Source organism: Scyliorhinus canicula, chromosome 11, assembly GCF_902713615.1.
Source record: "Scyliorhinus canicula chromosome 11, sScyCan1.1, whole genome shotgun sequence".
In the NCBI taxonomy this organism is placed as follows: domain Eukaryota; kingdom Metazoa; phylum Chordata; class Chondrichthyes; order Carcharhiniformes; family Scyliorhinidae; genus Scyliorhinus; species Scyliorhinus canicula.
This window is the reverse complement of record NC_052156.1, coordinates 127,389,595-127,405,395: the sequence shown is the minus strand read 5'-3', so window position 1 is coordinate 127,405,395 and position 15,801 is coordinate 127,389,595. Positions and strand designations below refer to the sequence as shown.

General features: G+C 39.4%; 1 protein-coding gene across 5 annotated transcripts in view; it reads right to left on the bottom strand.

Annotated features, from left to right (window-relative positions):
- Nucleotides 1–5,741: 5,741 nt before the first annotated feature.
- The window catches only part of LOC119973371 (RAD51-associated protein 1-like), a 59,345-nt gene continuing 49,285 nt past the window's right edge, over nt 5,742–15,801 (bottom strand). For 3 of the 5 annotated variants that reach the window (XM_038811361.1, XM_038811359.1, XM_038811363.1), the window contains exons 6-8: nt 11,243–11,395; nt 9,520–9,630; nt 5,742–6,964 (exon numbers count right to left, since the gene is read on the bottom strand). In XM_038811361.1, coding sequence (XP_038667289.1) covers nt 6,837–6,964; nt 9,520–9,630; nt 11,243–11,395 — 392 coding nt within the window. In that variant the 3' untranslated portion in view covers nt 5,742–6,836. The other 2 variants (XM_038811360.1, XM_038811362.1) reach the window with 2 other exon arrangements.

The window sequence follows — 15,801 nt, the reverse complement described above, 5'->3', positions numbered from 1 at the left end:
ACAGGTTAAAGAGGTGTGAATTGTCTCAAGCCAGAACAGTTGGTGGAATTTTGCAAGTCCAGGCCAGATGGTGGGGGGTGGATGTAATGTGACATGAACCCTAGATCCCGATTGAGGCCGCACTCATGCGTGCGGAACTTAGCTATAAGTTTTTGCTCGGCAATTCTGCGTTGTCGCGTGTCCTGAAGGCTGCCTTGAAGAACGCTTACCCGGAGATCAGAGGCTGAATGCCCTTGACTGCTGAAGTGTTCCCCGACTGGAAGGGAACATTCCTGCCTGGTGATTGTTGCACGATGCCCGTTCATTCGTTGTCGCAGTGTCTGCATGGTCTCGCCTATGTACCACGCTTCGGGGCATCCTTTCCTGCAGCGTATGAGGTAGACTACATTGGTTTAGTCGCACGAGTATGTGCCGCGTACACACAATTCTGTACATCTCTAAGATGGGTGGCATGGTGGCACAGTGGTTAGCTCTTCTGCCTCACAGCTCCAGGGGTGGGGTTTACATGTTCTCTGTGTGTCTGCGTGGAATTCCTCTGGGTGCTCTGGTTTTCTCCTACAGTCCAAAGATGTGCAGGTTAGGTTACAGGGATAGGGCAGGAGAGTGAGCCTAGGTAGAGTGTTCTTTCAGAGAATCAGTGCAGACACAATGGGCCAAATGGCCTCCTGCACTGTATGGATTCTATGATATAGCCCTCACGAGATACTATCAGCATGTCGACTTCTCTCAGACCTTTCCTGCACCACTCCGTATCCTGTTGTCAGAGGTAGTTTTAAGTAATCTACGTTTGCATTGTTGGATATTAAAAATAAGGCATAGATTTAAGTGAGTTCAATTTTAAACTTTTTGTGCAAGGGTGAAACTCCAGTTAGATTCATGTTAACCAAAGGTGTTTGCATGGATGGGGATTTTAGTTTCATTTGAAACTTTATCTGTTAGAGTTTACAATGTGAAAAGCAAACAAATGTAAAGGACGGGGCTGTTGGTTAGCAACCGGGGCCAACTTTAAGTGGGAAAGGCCTTTGAATGTAGATTTAATGGGAATTATGGGACCCAAGGCAGGCAGTGAGAGAGAAGGCAGCTCTCACAGCTCTGCCAGAATCAGAAGCAATACAATGGAGTAATGGGAAGAAAGCAAGTTACAGAAACTAAAGAAGTTAGTTCTTGAAACCAAGGACTGAAAAGAGAAATTTCTGGAACCTTGAAGTCAAAGGAACAAAATGGAACTGGAATTTGAACAAATTACAGTTTTTTGAAGATAGAGCTGGAAATGCAGACGTGGTGAATTGGCTAGAGAGAAGTCAGGTATCTGAAACATTCCCAAACTTGAGGACCTTAGTACAGCCTGTGAAGCAGTAGTGTTCTACTGGTAGCTGGATACCTGAAAGATTGTATGAAAGCTTGAATGCACGTGGAAATTGGAATACTGAAAGGAGAGTTGGAAATCCTGAAATGGATCCTTGCTGGAAACAGCTGAGGGAAAGCATGGTTTAAAAGAAGATTCTAAGGCGTATCTTTTCAAGAACGGAAAACAAAAAGAAAATGCTGGAAAATCTCAGCAGGTCTGGCAGCATCTGTAGGGAGAGAAAACAGCTCATTTCTCTCCCTACACGTGCTGCCAGACCTGCTGAGATTTTCCAGCATTTTATTTTTGGTTTGAGTTTCCAGCATCCGCAGTAATTTGCTTTTTTTTCAAGAACAGAGTTTGGAAACACTCGTGTGATTATCATCTGGGGGGATTTGAAGATAAATTTACAGAAGTTCAATTGGGTGGCATTTGCCACTTGGTTTCAGAGATTGGTGTGTCCGACCACGCTAGCCTGTTGGCTTACAGGGACTGTGGTATCTACTGAAAACATTGTCACATAAAATGCCTGTTGTATCCTGTGGTATTCTCAAAATCTGCATACATTTTAGAAGATAAGTTGGAGTGAAAGAGAATTGTATTATCGACAAATTTTTCAAATTTAAGATATATTTTTTCTGTTGTTAAAGCTAATTTGCAGTCCTGTGACTCTGTTAACCCATGTTTTCTTTAAAAAGGTATAAATTACGGTCCTTTGAAGTAGAGTTTAATTTAATGTAATCCCTTCCGGTAACATCAATTGGAATCTGCAGTCCCACATGAACCCTTTCTATGTCGAACACCTTACACTACACATACCTGTAAATGTGTGTGAAGAAAAGACTTACATTTATATTGCACTTATCACACCCACCAACCTCTCAAAGCACATATAGTCAATGAAGTGCAATCACTTGTAATTTAGGAAACACAGCAGCCACGTTATGCACTACCTACTCCCACAAACACCAATGTGATAATGACCAGGCAATCTGTTTTGTGATGTTTATTGAGGGATAAATAATGGCCCAGACATATGGATTAACTCCCCCACCCTACTTCGAAGTAGAATCCACTCAAGCAGACAGATGAGGCTTCGGCTTAATGTCTCATCTGAAAATCAGCACATCCAGCCTTGATTTATGTGCCCTAGCCTTGTAACGGGACTTGAATCCAGAACCCTCGTGATTCAGAGTCAAGAGTGCTAACAACTGAACTGCAGCTGACACTGTGTGAAGGAGAGAAAGGAAGTGTCAGTGTGGAAGTGAGTTGGGAGAGTAACGCTGTCTTGTATGAGAGGGAGATGGGCTGCTTTTCAGCCAGTGAATTAGTACATCCCAATGCTATCAAATTTTTTTTTTTTGGAAATTATTTTAATAAAATTTTTAACATTTTAAACAGAAATTACAAAAGACATAAACAAACACCTTTAACAAAACACCAACCACAACCACACTCCTCCTCCCCAATCCAACAAAACCGCCCCCCCCCCCGCAACATTGACCAATTCTTTAAAGTACAATATAAATGGCTGCCATCTTCGATAGAATCCCTCAATCGACCTCCTCATGGTGTATTCAAGTCCCCTAGCCATGTCGAAGCACTCAGTGGTGTTGCCAACCTCCAGCCCAATAAGATCTGTCTCTGTGCCCAAAGAAGTGAAGGCCAGGACCTCTGCCCCCACCCACAGTTCCAGCACACATCAGTGACCCCAAAAGTCGCCGCGACTGGGCAGGGTTCCAACCCCATATTCAGGATCACCAACATGGTATCAGAAATAGGACCTCCAGAACCCCACCAGTTTGGGACATGGCCAGCACGTGTGTGTGCGGTGTATGGCCCCCCTCAAGCGGCGCTTCTTCAACCCCTTTGAAGAAACGGCTCCGATGCTCTCAAAATAACTGAGGAAATAAACCTTGTGGGGAGAGAAGCCTTCTTGGATCATGAAGCACTGTAGACATGAGTAAATGTACCCTGAATGCACACAGTTTCAAACACTGACCATATTTGGAACTTGTATTAATAATGTGTTTTTGACACTCGAGACTCGTGATGCTTTCATCAGTTGTGCAACATCTTGAAATACTGATGCTATTTTATAGCTTTGCCTATTGACGTCAGTGCTGTACAACTGTTGAATAAGTTACCAGTCAACTTCCACTACATCTTTTTTATAGACGGCTGAGACTTGCTGCACATAAACATTTAATTAATCATGCCGCTTGTCTTTACATCCAAAGATGCAAGTGCTCCATGTAATAAACTATGTTCATTTATTTATCGTATTGTGAAAGAAAATGTCCTGGGGAAATTTGGGGGAATTCCTTTTCCCCCAGTTTTTGCAATACAATCTCATCATAATCTTAATAAAATCATCTGCCATGCAAGGGCATTTATTTCCTATCTTTGGGATTACATTAAATTTATGCCCTCTTGCTAATGTCTCACTGACCAGTGGAAACAGTCTACCACTATTTACACGAGCATGATCCTTCATAATCTCGGAGACCTCGATTGGGTCAATCTTCTCAATTTGGCAAAATACTCCAACTTTTTATCTTAAAGTCGTGGAAGTAAATATTTTTAGAGCGATAGACGTAGAGTTGAAGCAATTTGGTAAGCCATCTACCTGAACTCAAGTTAACGCAAGGTATAAAAAATAATTTTTTTTATATATACCTAAACTTTTTTAAAAAATAAACATTTTATTGAATAATCAAATCTAAACAGTAATATACATATAGACAAAAATATACACAATATAAATGTCATAAACAACAAAATTAAATGAAAAAGAAACCGAATCAAAAGTAGGAAGGCAGTTAATGTGTGCAATGGAATATTGTTACTGTTACTAAACTATCCCCCACTAACTTATCCCCCCCCCCCAATAACCCCCCCCCCCCAATAACCCTCCAATGTGTCCAGATCTTTAAAGAAAGAAATGAATGGCCCCCATCTCTGGTGGAACCTCCCACCGAGCCTCCGATAGTATACTTGACCTTTTCCAGATGCAAGACCGATATCATATCTCCTACCCATGCGAATGTCTTGGGGGGGGTGAGAGAGATCTCCAGTTTGGTAATATTCACCTCCTGGCTATTAAGGAAGCAAAGGAAAGAACATCCACCTTCTCTCCCGAGCAGAAAGACGGGAAGTCCAAAACCCAAAATACTGCAACCAGGCAAGGTTCGAGAGTTGTCTGCAAAATCGACCAAGACCAAAATGCATGTGTGTGGTTAGCCGGTGTAGCTGAACAGCGGTTTCACTTGTTCTCCACGCATTGAAATAATCTACTCATCCTTGCCTTTGTCCAATGTGTAGCACTTTGAACTTTGCCAAACTCAGTCTGGCACAGGATGAAGTGGGGTTCACCATGTAAAGGGTGTCTCTCCAAACCTTCTCAGTAAGCAGAGCCTAGCTCCCCCACCCATTTCTCGTATACGCTATCCAAAGGGGCAGGGGCAGATTGAAGTGCTGCCAAAACTGCTTCCAAATTATAAGGGAGGAAATCACCACAGGGTTCGAGGAAAGAGCGAAAGGGTAAAAGGGCAGTGGTATGGTAATTATGGCATGTGGGGAGGAGGGTCCGGCACAAGACCATGCCTCCAAGCTACTCCAGTTCGATCCCGGGTCACTGAGCCATGGTTGTATTTTCTGTATGTTGGCTGCCCAGGGCTAAGCCTCCCGACCCTCTGAAGCACAGCGCTGTGGACTCTTACCTGCCCAGATAAACGCCGATATTAATTTGTTGACCGTAATAAAACTTGCCGTGGGTAAAAAGAAACGGGGATACATTGAAATGAGAACAAAAACCTTGGTGGCACATTCATCGTGAGCTTGCATCCGTCCTGCCAGAGTCAGAGGGAGATTTTTCCACCTCTGTGGGTCCATTTTAACCTCACTGATGAGGCTTAAAAAGTTCAGTTTGTCGAGTAAGGCTCAGTTATGGGCCACGTGGATCCCCAAATATCGGAAATTGGGAGGGCAAGGCGAAATTCTTGATTTTGCGTATTCAGAAAATTGTGGTTTCAAATTTAAATGTAATACTGAGGAAGTACTCCATTATTGGTGGTACTGTCTTTCCAATGATATGTTAAACTGAAGCACCATGTCCTGTTTAGGTGGCTGTGCCATGGGATCTTTTACTATTTGCAACTCTCCTAAGCCAATATTCTCTTTCAACCACCACCAAAAACAAATTACCTCGTCATTCATTTTATTTGCCCTTGCCATTTGTAAATTGGCTGTTTTGTTTACCAACGTAACAGTGACTACACTTCAAAGGTAATCCTTTAGTTGCAAAGTGCTTTCAGGCATTTCTCATATGACATAGGGTATTATTGTAAATTGAGGTGATTTTGCAGCATTATAAAAAAAATCTACATCCTTCACATTTGTTACAATAGATGTTTATTTTAAATTTACAAAAATAGTTATTTAATTCCAGACTCAAAACTGTGTTAAGCGCAGATCAAATTCTGGCGACATGGTTAAAAAGGACTTGCAGGTAAATTGTGCTCAGGCACGAACAGATTTGCAATGTTATTAAATCATACTTGCTTAATAAAAACAATCTTATATGACCGACCAATTATTGAGCATCAACAAGATTTCAGTCTCTAAACGTTATAAACGTTAAAATTCCTTAAAAATAGGAGGTACAAACACACACAACATATTGACAAGCAGTGAGTCTTGACAGAGTACCTTTCAGGCTATGAGAAGCTACATTGGCTTACCATTACAACCTTTGACAATGTGGCCATCACATAGCATACTGCATTGGTTAGGGAAGACTTACAATCATATAAAAAGTGTGCTCGGAACGTTTTAATGCTTAGCCCTCAATCACAAAGCAAAAACTTTACCCCATTCCCCTAAAATAGACTTTAACCCAGATTATACAGCAAAAAAATCACAGTTCCCGAACTTCTGCAGCACCCATGCATTGACTCTTGCCTGAAAAGAACCTCAGTTTAGGCGGTGGACTTAAAACACCCTCAAATTGTCAATATTAATTAGTTCCTATTCTAAAAAGCACAGGGAAAGATTTCTTCCTGGCCTCTTTGGAGGGTCGGGTGACATGTTGACGTGATATAGAACATTTCCTCCAAATACTGCTTCTACCAAAACTGGTCAACAGGTTCTTAAAAAATAAATTTAGTGTATCCAATTATTTTTTTCCATTAAGGGGAAATTTAGCATGGCCAATCCACCTAGCTGCACATCTTTGGGTTGTGGGGGTGAGACCCATGCAGACACGGGGCGAATGTGCAAACTCCACACGGACACTGACCCGGGGCCGGGATTGAACCCAGGTCCTTGGTGCCATGAGGCAGTAGTGCTAACCACTAAGCCACCGTGCTGCCTATCAAAGAAATATACATAGAGTGATTTGACAAATCAACCTTATGATAATATGAACTGGAAAATAACACAGCAACAGAGATTAAGTTTCATCTTTCTTAAAAGGAGTTTTAAATCATGTTCAATCATTGCCAGTACTGGGGTGCAAAGGTTTCACTCTGGCTAATCGAGACAGGCCCAATCGAAGACCTTGGCATGGACTTCTTACTGAAGTTCGTTCCTGTGAGTTATTGCTGCTTTCTTTAGGAGCTGTAAGAGAAAATCAAAACGTTCTGATTTTTAAAATGGAAAAATATAAATGGTTGAAAGCATATCATTTTAATCAGTGATACAAGTAAGCAATTCAATTCTTAGGCTTTCAAATTTTAAACAGGAGTGCAACAAAATATGACTAAATATAATTTTTGATCCAGTTTTAACAATCTCCTTATTTGCTTGGTCTAGTAGAGTTTTAAAGTGTGACAAAACAAAAGCATTCTTGTGAAGTCTTATAATGGTAACATTTCATTTCACTTAGTAACAAGTCCAAAGGAATTTAAAACAAACTGCCGCAGAAAGAATCATGATCCCAGCGTAATTTGAAACGAATTTGGTGCTCCTAAGATTTGTCCAATTATCAACAAGACCAGAGGAAGAAACAAAATGTGATTTTTCTCTTGTATGTATGATTGATAACCCAATTTAAATTCTGCTAACAGGCATTTCAACTAACAGTAACAATTTGATGGGCACTCAAAGAAGTTTGAACTGTTCAAATCAGTTGATTAGAACCTTCAGAGAGATAGGTAAAGATCAGTTAGCTCCTGTGGTTAGAAAAATACAGAAAAGGATTACTGCGTACACTCAGATTAACTCTCTAAAATAACAATATAACACCGAGAATACATTTTTCTCTTCCAAAAAGAGTTGCTTAGTATGTCTCTTGTAATTATACAAGCATTGTATTTGTTATTTATTTTCTTATGTACCCATCAATATAAAAACGTACCTGGATGTCAACTTTTCCCATTTTAAATTTCTATGCCCTCAATTACAAAGGAATTTGAATATATAACACGCCTTATCATGGCGTTATAACATTTCAGTTTATATTTCCTAGCGCCTCCTCACAGTGTGCTGTGGAAAAATTCCTATGCTACAAGCATAGGATCTGTTAATAATCTGTTTCAGTAAGCAGAATATATGAATTCAAAATAGTGACTGAACTACCTATGTCATTCTGGTCCAATTCCCTCCTGCCTGTATTCCAGTTTATACCCTTGGAATAAATTTAACCCTTCTTGCCTGAAGAACTCAAGAGTGCATGGACAGTTAAATCAGCCTAGGTCTGTTACTCTGTTAGCAACCACTGGAAGCTGTCTTGACACTATTTTAACCTCCTCCATTGAATTTTATTGAACATATGGACTTCATGTCCCAATGGCACAATGGACCAACTACAATGTTTAGTTGAAGGTATGAACGAGAGGGATTAGTGAGTTTCCCATCAGGCCAACTTGGCGAGACTGTGGATCAGGGTCAGAAAAGGAAAGTTTAAGATATTTTTTAATTCCTTTGTAGGGCCAGGAGGAGCAGAGGTGATGTCACATTAGAATCATGGATTCCCTAGCAGGAGTGCTTTCATATCAGGTCTAATTTCAAATGAAATGCTTCACTTTTTGGTAAGAGATTCTACACTGATTAATCCTATAGTAGTGACTATTGTATTCAGTACTCAAAGAAAAAACATTCACGTCGCCCATCCACCTATGCTACCTTATTTGGATGACAGGATATCTTTTAATTCACTATCTCACTTGACATCACCTTCAGTTTCAAAAGGTGCAATTCTACACGGGTGCAGGAACAGAATCCTGGGGTTCTACGTGCACAAACTGTTAAAGGTGGCAGGCAGAAAGGTTAAAAACATTGTTAAAAAGGTTTACAGGATCCTCGACTTTGTACACAGTCAAAGAGCACAAAAGAAAGAAAGTTATTGTGAACGCTTAAAGAACACAGGGCCAATTCTGGGCAATACATTTTAGGAAGGACATGAAGGTATTAGAGAGGGTGTGGAAAAGATTTACAAGAATGGTTCCAGGGATGGGGAGCTTCAGTTATGTAAAAAGATTGAAGAAGTTATGGTTGTTTTCCTCGGAAAGGAGAAGGTTTAAAGGAGATAGGATAGACGTGTTCAAAATCATGATGGGTCTGGGAGAGTAGATAGGGAGGAACTGTTCCCATTGGCAAAGGATTGAGAACCAGAGGACATGGACAGCAATTTAAGGCGACTGGTTGAAAACAAAATCAATGGTGACATAAGAACAAACATTTTTTATGCAGTATGTAGTTCGGATTTGGAATGTACCGCCTGAAAGTGTGGTGGAGGCAAATTGTACTGTGACTTTCAAAAGGGATTTAGCCAATCGATTGAAAAGAGAAAGTTTGCAAGGCTACAGGGAAAGGGTGGGGAGTGGGGCTCGCTGAATTGACCTGGCAGAGCAAGCAAGGAAATGTTGGGCCGAATAGACTCCGCCTATCCTGTAAACATGCTATGATTCTGATAGAGATGAAGTTACTCTCATCATTTACAATGAGAGGTTGATCTATGCAATTATTCTAATTTTAGTGGTTCAGATTTTTTGCTCAATTGGGAATCTATTTTCACATCTAAAAAGTGTTAACTTAAGGCAACCAAATTTGTTAAATGTTTAATTAAAAATTATAACTAAATCAATTCAATTTGGATCTCACTCTACTTTTTACACCTGTTTTTAGATGTAATTAGAAATTACATTTCCATTTATTGCAAACCACATACATACCTGGTGGAGTCCACTTTGGTTTTTTCATCCCTGCGGAAGGACTTGATACTTGTAATAATTTAGGGGAAGCTGGCATCGTCTCCAATAACAATGGACTACTTTGTACAGGAACTACAATTATAGGGGAGGAAATAAATTAAAGTATGATATAAATTATGTTTGTAATTTCACTGTTGCTCTCTGTTGTTTTCCTCTGCAACTTTTACATTCAGCTCATGAGAAGTGTGCAAAAGCAACACTTGAATAGCCACCGCTTTCCTGCACTGTATAGTAGTGCCTGGTCCATTCAGAGCATGCTCACATTGGTGACTAAAGTTGGCAACTCTGTGTAAAAGAAAGCAAAAGTGAACCACTTTGTGGAAACACATTGGAGCTCCAATGAGAGAGATAGGGATGTGGAATTAGAAAAATGAAATGAAAATCGCTTATTATCACGAGTAGGCTTCAATGAAGTTACTGTGAAAAGCCCCTAGTCGCCACATTCCGGCGCCTGTCCGGGGAGGCTGGTACGGGAATCGAACCGTGCTGCTGGCCTGCTTGGTCTGCTTTAAAAGCCAGCGATTTAGCCGAGTGAGCTAAACCAACCCCTCGGGTGCATGGATATTAAAAATCCCAGCTAAGGTTTCTCTTTTTTACTACTACATATTTCCCAAGGCATCACACAGGGATTTACTTCAAAGCCTTTTCTTATGCTTCTCTAGTAAGCCACTAGAGGGTTCAGAAGCAACAAAGATTGACTTGTCGTTTAGTGGTACTTCCCTCTTATTTGTAAAGCATTTTGCTTCTCACTGGATCTTCAAACTTAAGTTAGGTATTATTTATTTTTAGGAATGCTTAGGATGAAGTCCAATCTAACAAGCGTACTTTTTCGCCAATTTTTTATTGCTTATTAAAAGTGCTCAAATTTTTAAATGCAAGAAATAAAGTACTTAAAGGGTGTTTGGAGCAGATAACCACATTTTACCTTCCATTGTTCTGATTATAGTTATACCACAGTAAGTAAATTTCGGAATGTCTTATTTTGACGAAACTTTTTGCCATTTATCATCTCAATAAAGTACTTCACATTACAAATACAGTGCAGATGCAATGGACTAATCGAATATTGGCTCTTCTGCCCATATACACTACTTGCTCATTGTAACGAGCATGCTCTGGGATTAGGATAAATTTGGGGTTTACCAGCTATACCTCTACAGTACCAATTGGCAGGATTTATTATTAACTTCTAAACAACTGGTCCTGCAATAAGGTATCTAATTTAAGGCATTTCATGGAATGTGGGCGTCACTGGCTACGCAAGCATTTATTGCCCACTCCTAAATGCCTTTGAGAACGTGGTGGTGAGCCAGTATTTGGTGATTTAAAAAAGAAATCTGTATATTACTTCACCCTGAAATGTAATTAAGTTGTTTCAGTTAGTTAATCGTTTAGATGGGAAATAGTTGTAAATGACACAGCCCATTAATTGTTGTAAGCGGCTTTCAAAATACATTATTTTGCTAAGTGGAACAGAGGGCTGCAAATAAATAGGACCTCTCCAGATGTCCTCAAAAAGAATGTTGCACTTCATTATGGAAGTCTGTTAATTATTGCTGATGTACAAATATTCCACAATCATTTCACAGTTAACTGCATTACGGCATCGCAATGACCTTGCTCTATAATTTATAGCATGAGTTCTGTTAAACATTATTTATTTGCAACGGTCAATGGAACCTACCTGTGGCACTGTTGTTGGGTTTGGGAGATTTTTTCTCCTTCTTCTTCATTTGTGTTTTGACTTTATCCATTTTCTTGTTTTCGTTTGACAGATTTTTAAAAGAAAATTCCTCATCTTCATCTGTATTACTTTCACTATTTTCTGATTCTTCAGCTGCAACAAAATCAATGCAATATAAAAGCCCAGATTTAAACGAAACATTAAACTCAACATCAGAGTGAATTGCCAAGATAATATTCAATTTTCCCAGTTTTATTCTCAACCTTCTTAGAAATAGAAAATATCAACACAGAAAGAGGTAATTTGGTATATTGTGCCGATACCAGCTCTTCATCCGAACTATGTCCTAACCCCAGTTCTCTGCTCTTTCATCATGTGCTTCACCAGTTCTTCAAAAGTTAACCTGAATCTCTCTCGTGTTTGTTGCCTGATTATTAAAGCTGAGATGATTTCATCATCTAATATCCATTGTGCAAAAATGTTTCTTATTCCGTTTACCTAGCTCATGGCTTTTTGTATTAAATATTAAACTTCAGGTTCTGCACGAAATGAAATGAAATGAAAATCGCTTATTGTCACAAGTAGGCTTCAAATGAAGTTACTGTGAAAAGCCCCTAGTCGCCACATTCTGGCGCCTGTTCGGGGAGGGTGGTACGGGAACTGAACCGTGCTGCTGGCCTGCCTTGGTCTGCTTTAAAAGCCATCCCTACGATTCCACTTTTAGATTGCTTTCTGTTCCTGCATGCCACTGAATACACATCTTGAATGGTAAAACTCCGATTCTTTTCCCCCCAAAACCTAGACCTACCAAAGTTGAAATGTATTTGTCAGATATTTGCTCACACTCTATGGCTTCCTGTATTTTTCCTTGGTTTGGCATGACCCCAATTTGGTATTATCGGCAAATGTCATTATCCTCCTGAACTCATGTCCAAACCATTTATGTACATGGGGAGCAGATGTCCCAACAATAACTTCTTCAGAACAAGAAAATTGAAAGTGAGGTTTCGAATGCATTTTGTGTGTGTCAAAAACAATGTTTTAAGAATTTTCTCACAGAATGCCAGAATCCAACGAGTGTTACGGGTACAATAATCTAAACAAAGCATAGCAGTGAAAATAAGCCATGCCAAACTGTCTTGATACGTGCTCTAAAACGCAACTTATTCTCATGTGTCTATTTCCTGTTTGAGTATTTTCAGACCACAAACCCTATGCTATAAAATTTGCAGCTGCTATGCTACCCACAAACCTTTTCACAATAGTCTATTAGTTTAAAAAAGGTTAAAGGGGGTTCGAATAGACCTTTTCAAAATTATGGAAGGCTATAAGAGGAACAAGAATGAACCATTAATAAGGAATTACAGGCATGGTATCATAACAGAAAAATATATTGAAATAATTACTTTTAATTATTAACAAATTGAATGCTTTACCACAGTGTCTACTGAATTGGAGTCTGGAACAATTTGAGGTACAGATTGGGTATGTACATGACAAAAAAGGATATGGAGAAAAGTCTGCAAAATATGATTAGAGACGATGTCATTAGTTGAAGTGTGAGCACCATGGGCAGCACGGTGGTGCAGTGGTTAGCACTGCTGCCTCATGGCGCCGAGGTCCCAGGTTCAATCCCGGCCCTGGATCACTGTCGTGTGGAGTTTGCACGTTCTCCCAGTGTTTGCGTGGGTTCCACACCCACAACTCAAAAGATGTGCATGGTAGGTGGATTGGTCACTCTAAATGGCTCCTTAATTGGAAAAATGAATTGGGTACTCTAAAGTGCGAGCACTGGAATATGTACAGATTTCTGACATGCTTCTGAATTCAAGAAACCATTTTGGAGGTGTTAGGAACCTAAAAATGAAGCTTATTCAGTGGTTGAAAGAGTTCATAAAATGATGCAGCTCAGAAAGGAGGCATTCGTCTCACTAGGCCTGTGCCCTCCCCATAACACTGCAAATCCTTCCACGTCCAAGTATTTATCCAATTTTCTTGAGAGTTATTATTGAATCCACTTCCATCATCCTTTCAGGGAGCACAATAACATTTCAACCATGCAGCCCACCCACAACCAAAAGTCCTGTTGACCCTCTTTGCATATATGACAGCATCTGAGGTATCACCCAAAACTATCTGGTTGGGTGGTCCTCTACCAGGCAATAGTGAGGAGGCAATCCAACAGCATAAGTGTAGCATAAAGTACTGAAACAATTTTTAAAAATAGCTAGAATATATTTTTGAAGCCAATATATTCATAACAGAATATTGCAAATGGTCCTATGGATGATAAACATATAAATTCCGATGTAACATGTGAATTGCTTCATTGCAGTAGACATACAAAAAAAGGTTGTACTTCGAAATGTATGTTGTCAGTATAAATTAAAATGCCATTTCAACCAATTTTATATGTCTCCAGAGAAAACATAAATTGTAAAACAAAAATTGTAGAACAAAAATGAATAAATATCTCAGTAGCCAGTAACACCAAAATTCGGCTGGGAGAAAAAAAAATAACATGGGCCTTCAGCTATTTGCATTCTATATTCCAACTTAATACACTACTTACATCGGGAATACAATTCAACTTCAGCCAGGGCACAGAAATTGTTGGTAGTGGTTCAGCTACCTGCTATTCGTACTGTCTGACATTAATTTTAATGGAAAGAAGAATTGGGTAGGTATTTTAACCCTATTGTTTCTTAATCCAACCAGTCATCTTGTCCATTTGAACAGTGCAGTCAGCTTTTGCTTTGATATTTCTGAACTTAAAATATATTTTTGTTAATCCTAAAAATATGTTTAGTGGTCATTGTTTTTAAGCTGACATGCTGTTTAAAAACCAATAAGTCGTGAGTGGCACGATGAACCCGTGGTTAGCACTGCTGCCTCATGGTGCCGAGGACCTGGGTTTGATCCCGGCCCTGGGTCACTATCCGTGTGAAGTTTGCATATTCTCCCAGTGTTTGCATGGGTCTCATCCCCACAATGCAAAAGGTGTGCAGGTTAGGTGGATTGCCAACGCTAAATTGTCCCTTAATTGGAAAAAAAACCCACTGATAAGCCCATTTGTTAATTTTGGTTCATAAGTGGTAGAACTTCTTTGGTTGAAGATATTCCCTCCTATTTATACGGACACTAGTAGAGGAGCCATGACTATACATTGAAGAGATGCATGTGTTCTTCATGCCAGGCATGAACACATGTTTTTTTTAAATGCTACTATATGGCACTGCTATTTTTGTTTGCCCAAGCACCTTTGGAGGTAATGCTATTTCTCCATATGGAGACTTGTTAATCTGTGCATTTGTTCTGATTGTAAGCCAGCTCGCTTTTATTTTTACATTTGTTCCTTAAAATGTGGCTCCACCCAGCTTCTGCAAATTCTACTGCCTCGTTTACGTGACAAGTTTGACTATCTATTGGCTTTCACATTTAGTCAATTTGTCTATATTAGGAATGGTGGCATGATATATGATTTTAAGTCCAAAAGCAGAAGATTGATTTTCTGCAATTTAGTACTCTATACACAAGGCAGCAGCAGCACATACTATGCCCATTCTCTTGAACAAGTGTGTTTGAAATATCCACACAGAAGGCCACCACTTTTACCTGAAGAGTCCCTCTTAGGAGTCTCACTTGAACTCTGTCCCTTTTATGCAGAATTTTTAATATAGCATTCACCATCACTTGTTGAATTATCAACAACTTGTATCCACATAATGTCTTTAATACATACAGCTTTCAGTCAGACAAAACCCAAGACGACATAACAGGTCAGTCAGATATACAGTTGTCAATATAACAAAGGCTGCTGGTCATGAGTGCAGTTACTTCAAGCATCCACTTGCTAAAATCCCTACTAATGCAAGAAAAGTAGTTATTCATTAGGTTGATGCTAGGATAGTTTCCAATTTAAATTCAAATTGTAAAAAATTGGTGTTGATCAATGTGAAAGAAATCAGTGCAAAGGAGCAGTTCTACAGTTTGGGTTTACGTTGACTAATTTAGATCATGTGTAACAAGCAGGAACAGACAAAAGCTCACTCATTCTGCTTAAAAGAACTTTGAAAAACACTATTTAATCTGAATTAGAATGTGTTTTTCAGTATCCTTCACCACACCAATGGACTCTCTTGAAAATATAATCAGTTCCAATTTGTGGGTAGTTTGATGTTGTGTCCACAAGCACCTCATCCTGGGCTTAAAATTTTTAAAACCAGCTTACATAGGAAATTTTCAGCCCTCAGTCGGGGTGAATTTCAACTCGGGTCACGGGGTGAAAAGATAATCTTCTAACATTAAAAATAAGTTACTAGATTAGTCATTTCAGTTGATTTTGTTAAAAACTTGAGCTACATAAAGTTCCACGGATACAGATTACCTTTTTTTTCCAAGAAATCTTTATTTTATCATTTATTAGCTCATGGTATGCTTTTAAAACTGAATAATGTATTCACCTTGACCATCCCAGCAAATTCCCCAAACAAATGTTTCAACAATCTACACATGAAGTTGACTGTAGAATGATCAAGTCTAACCAATTGATCTTTAAC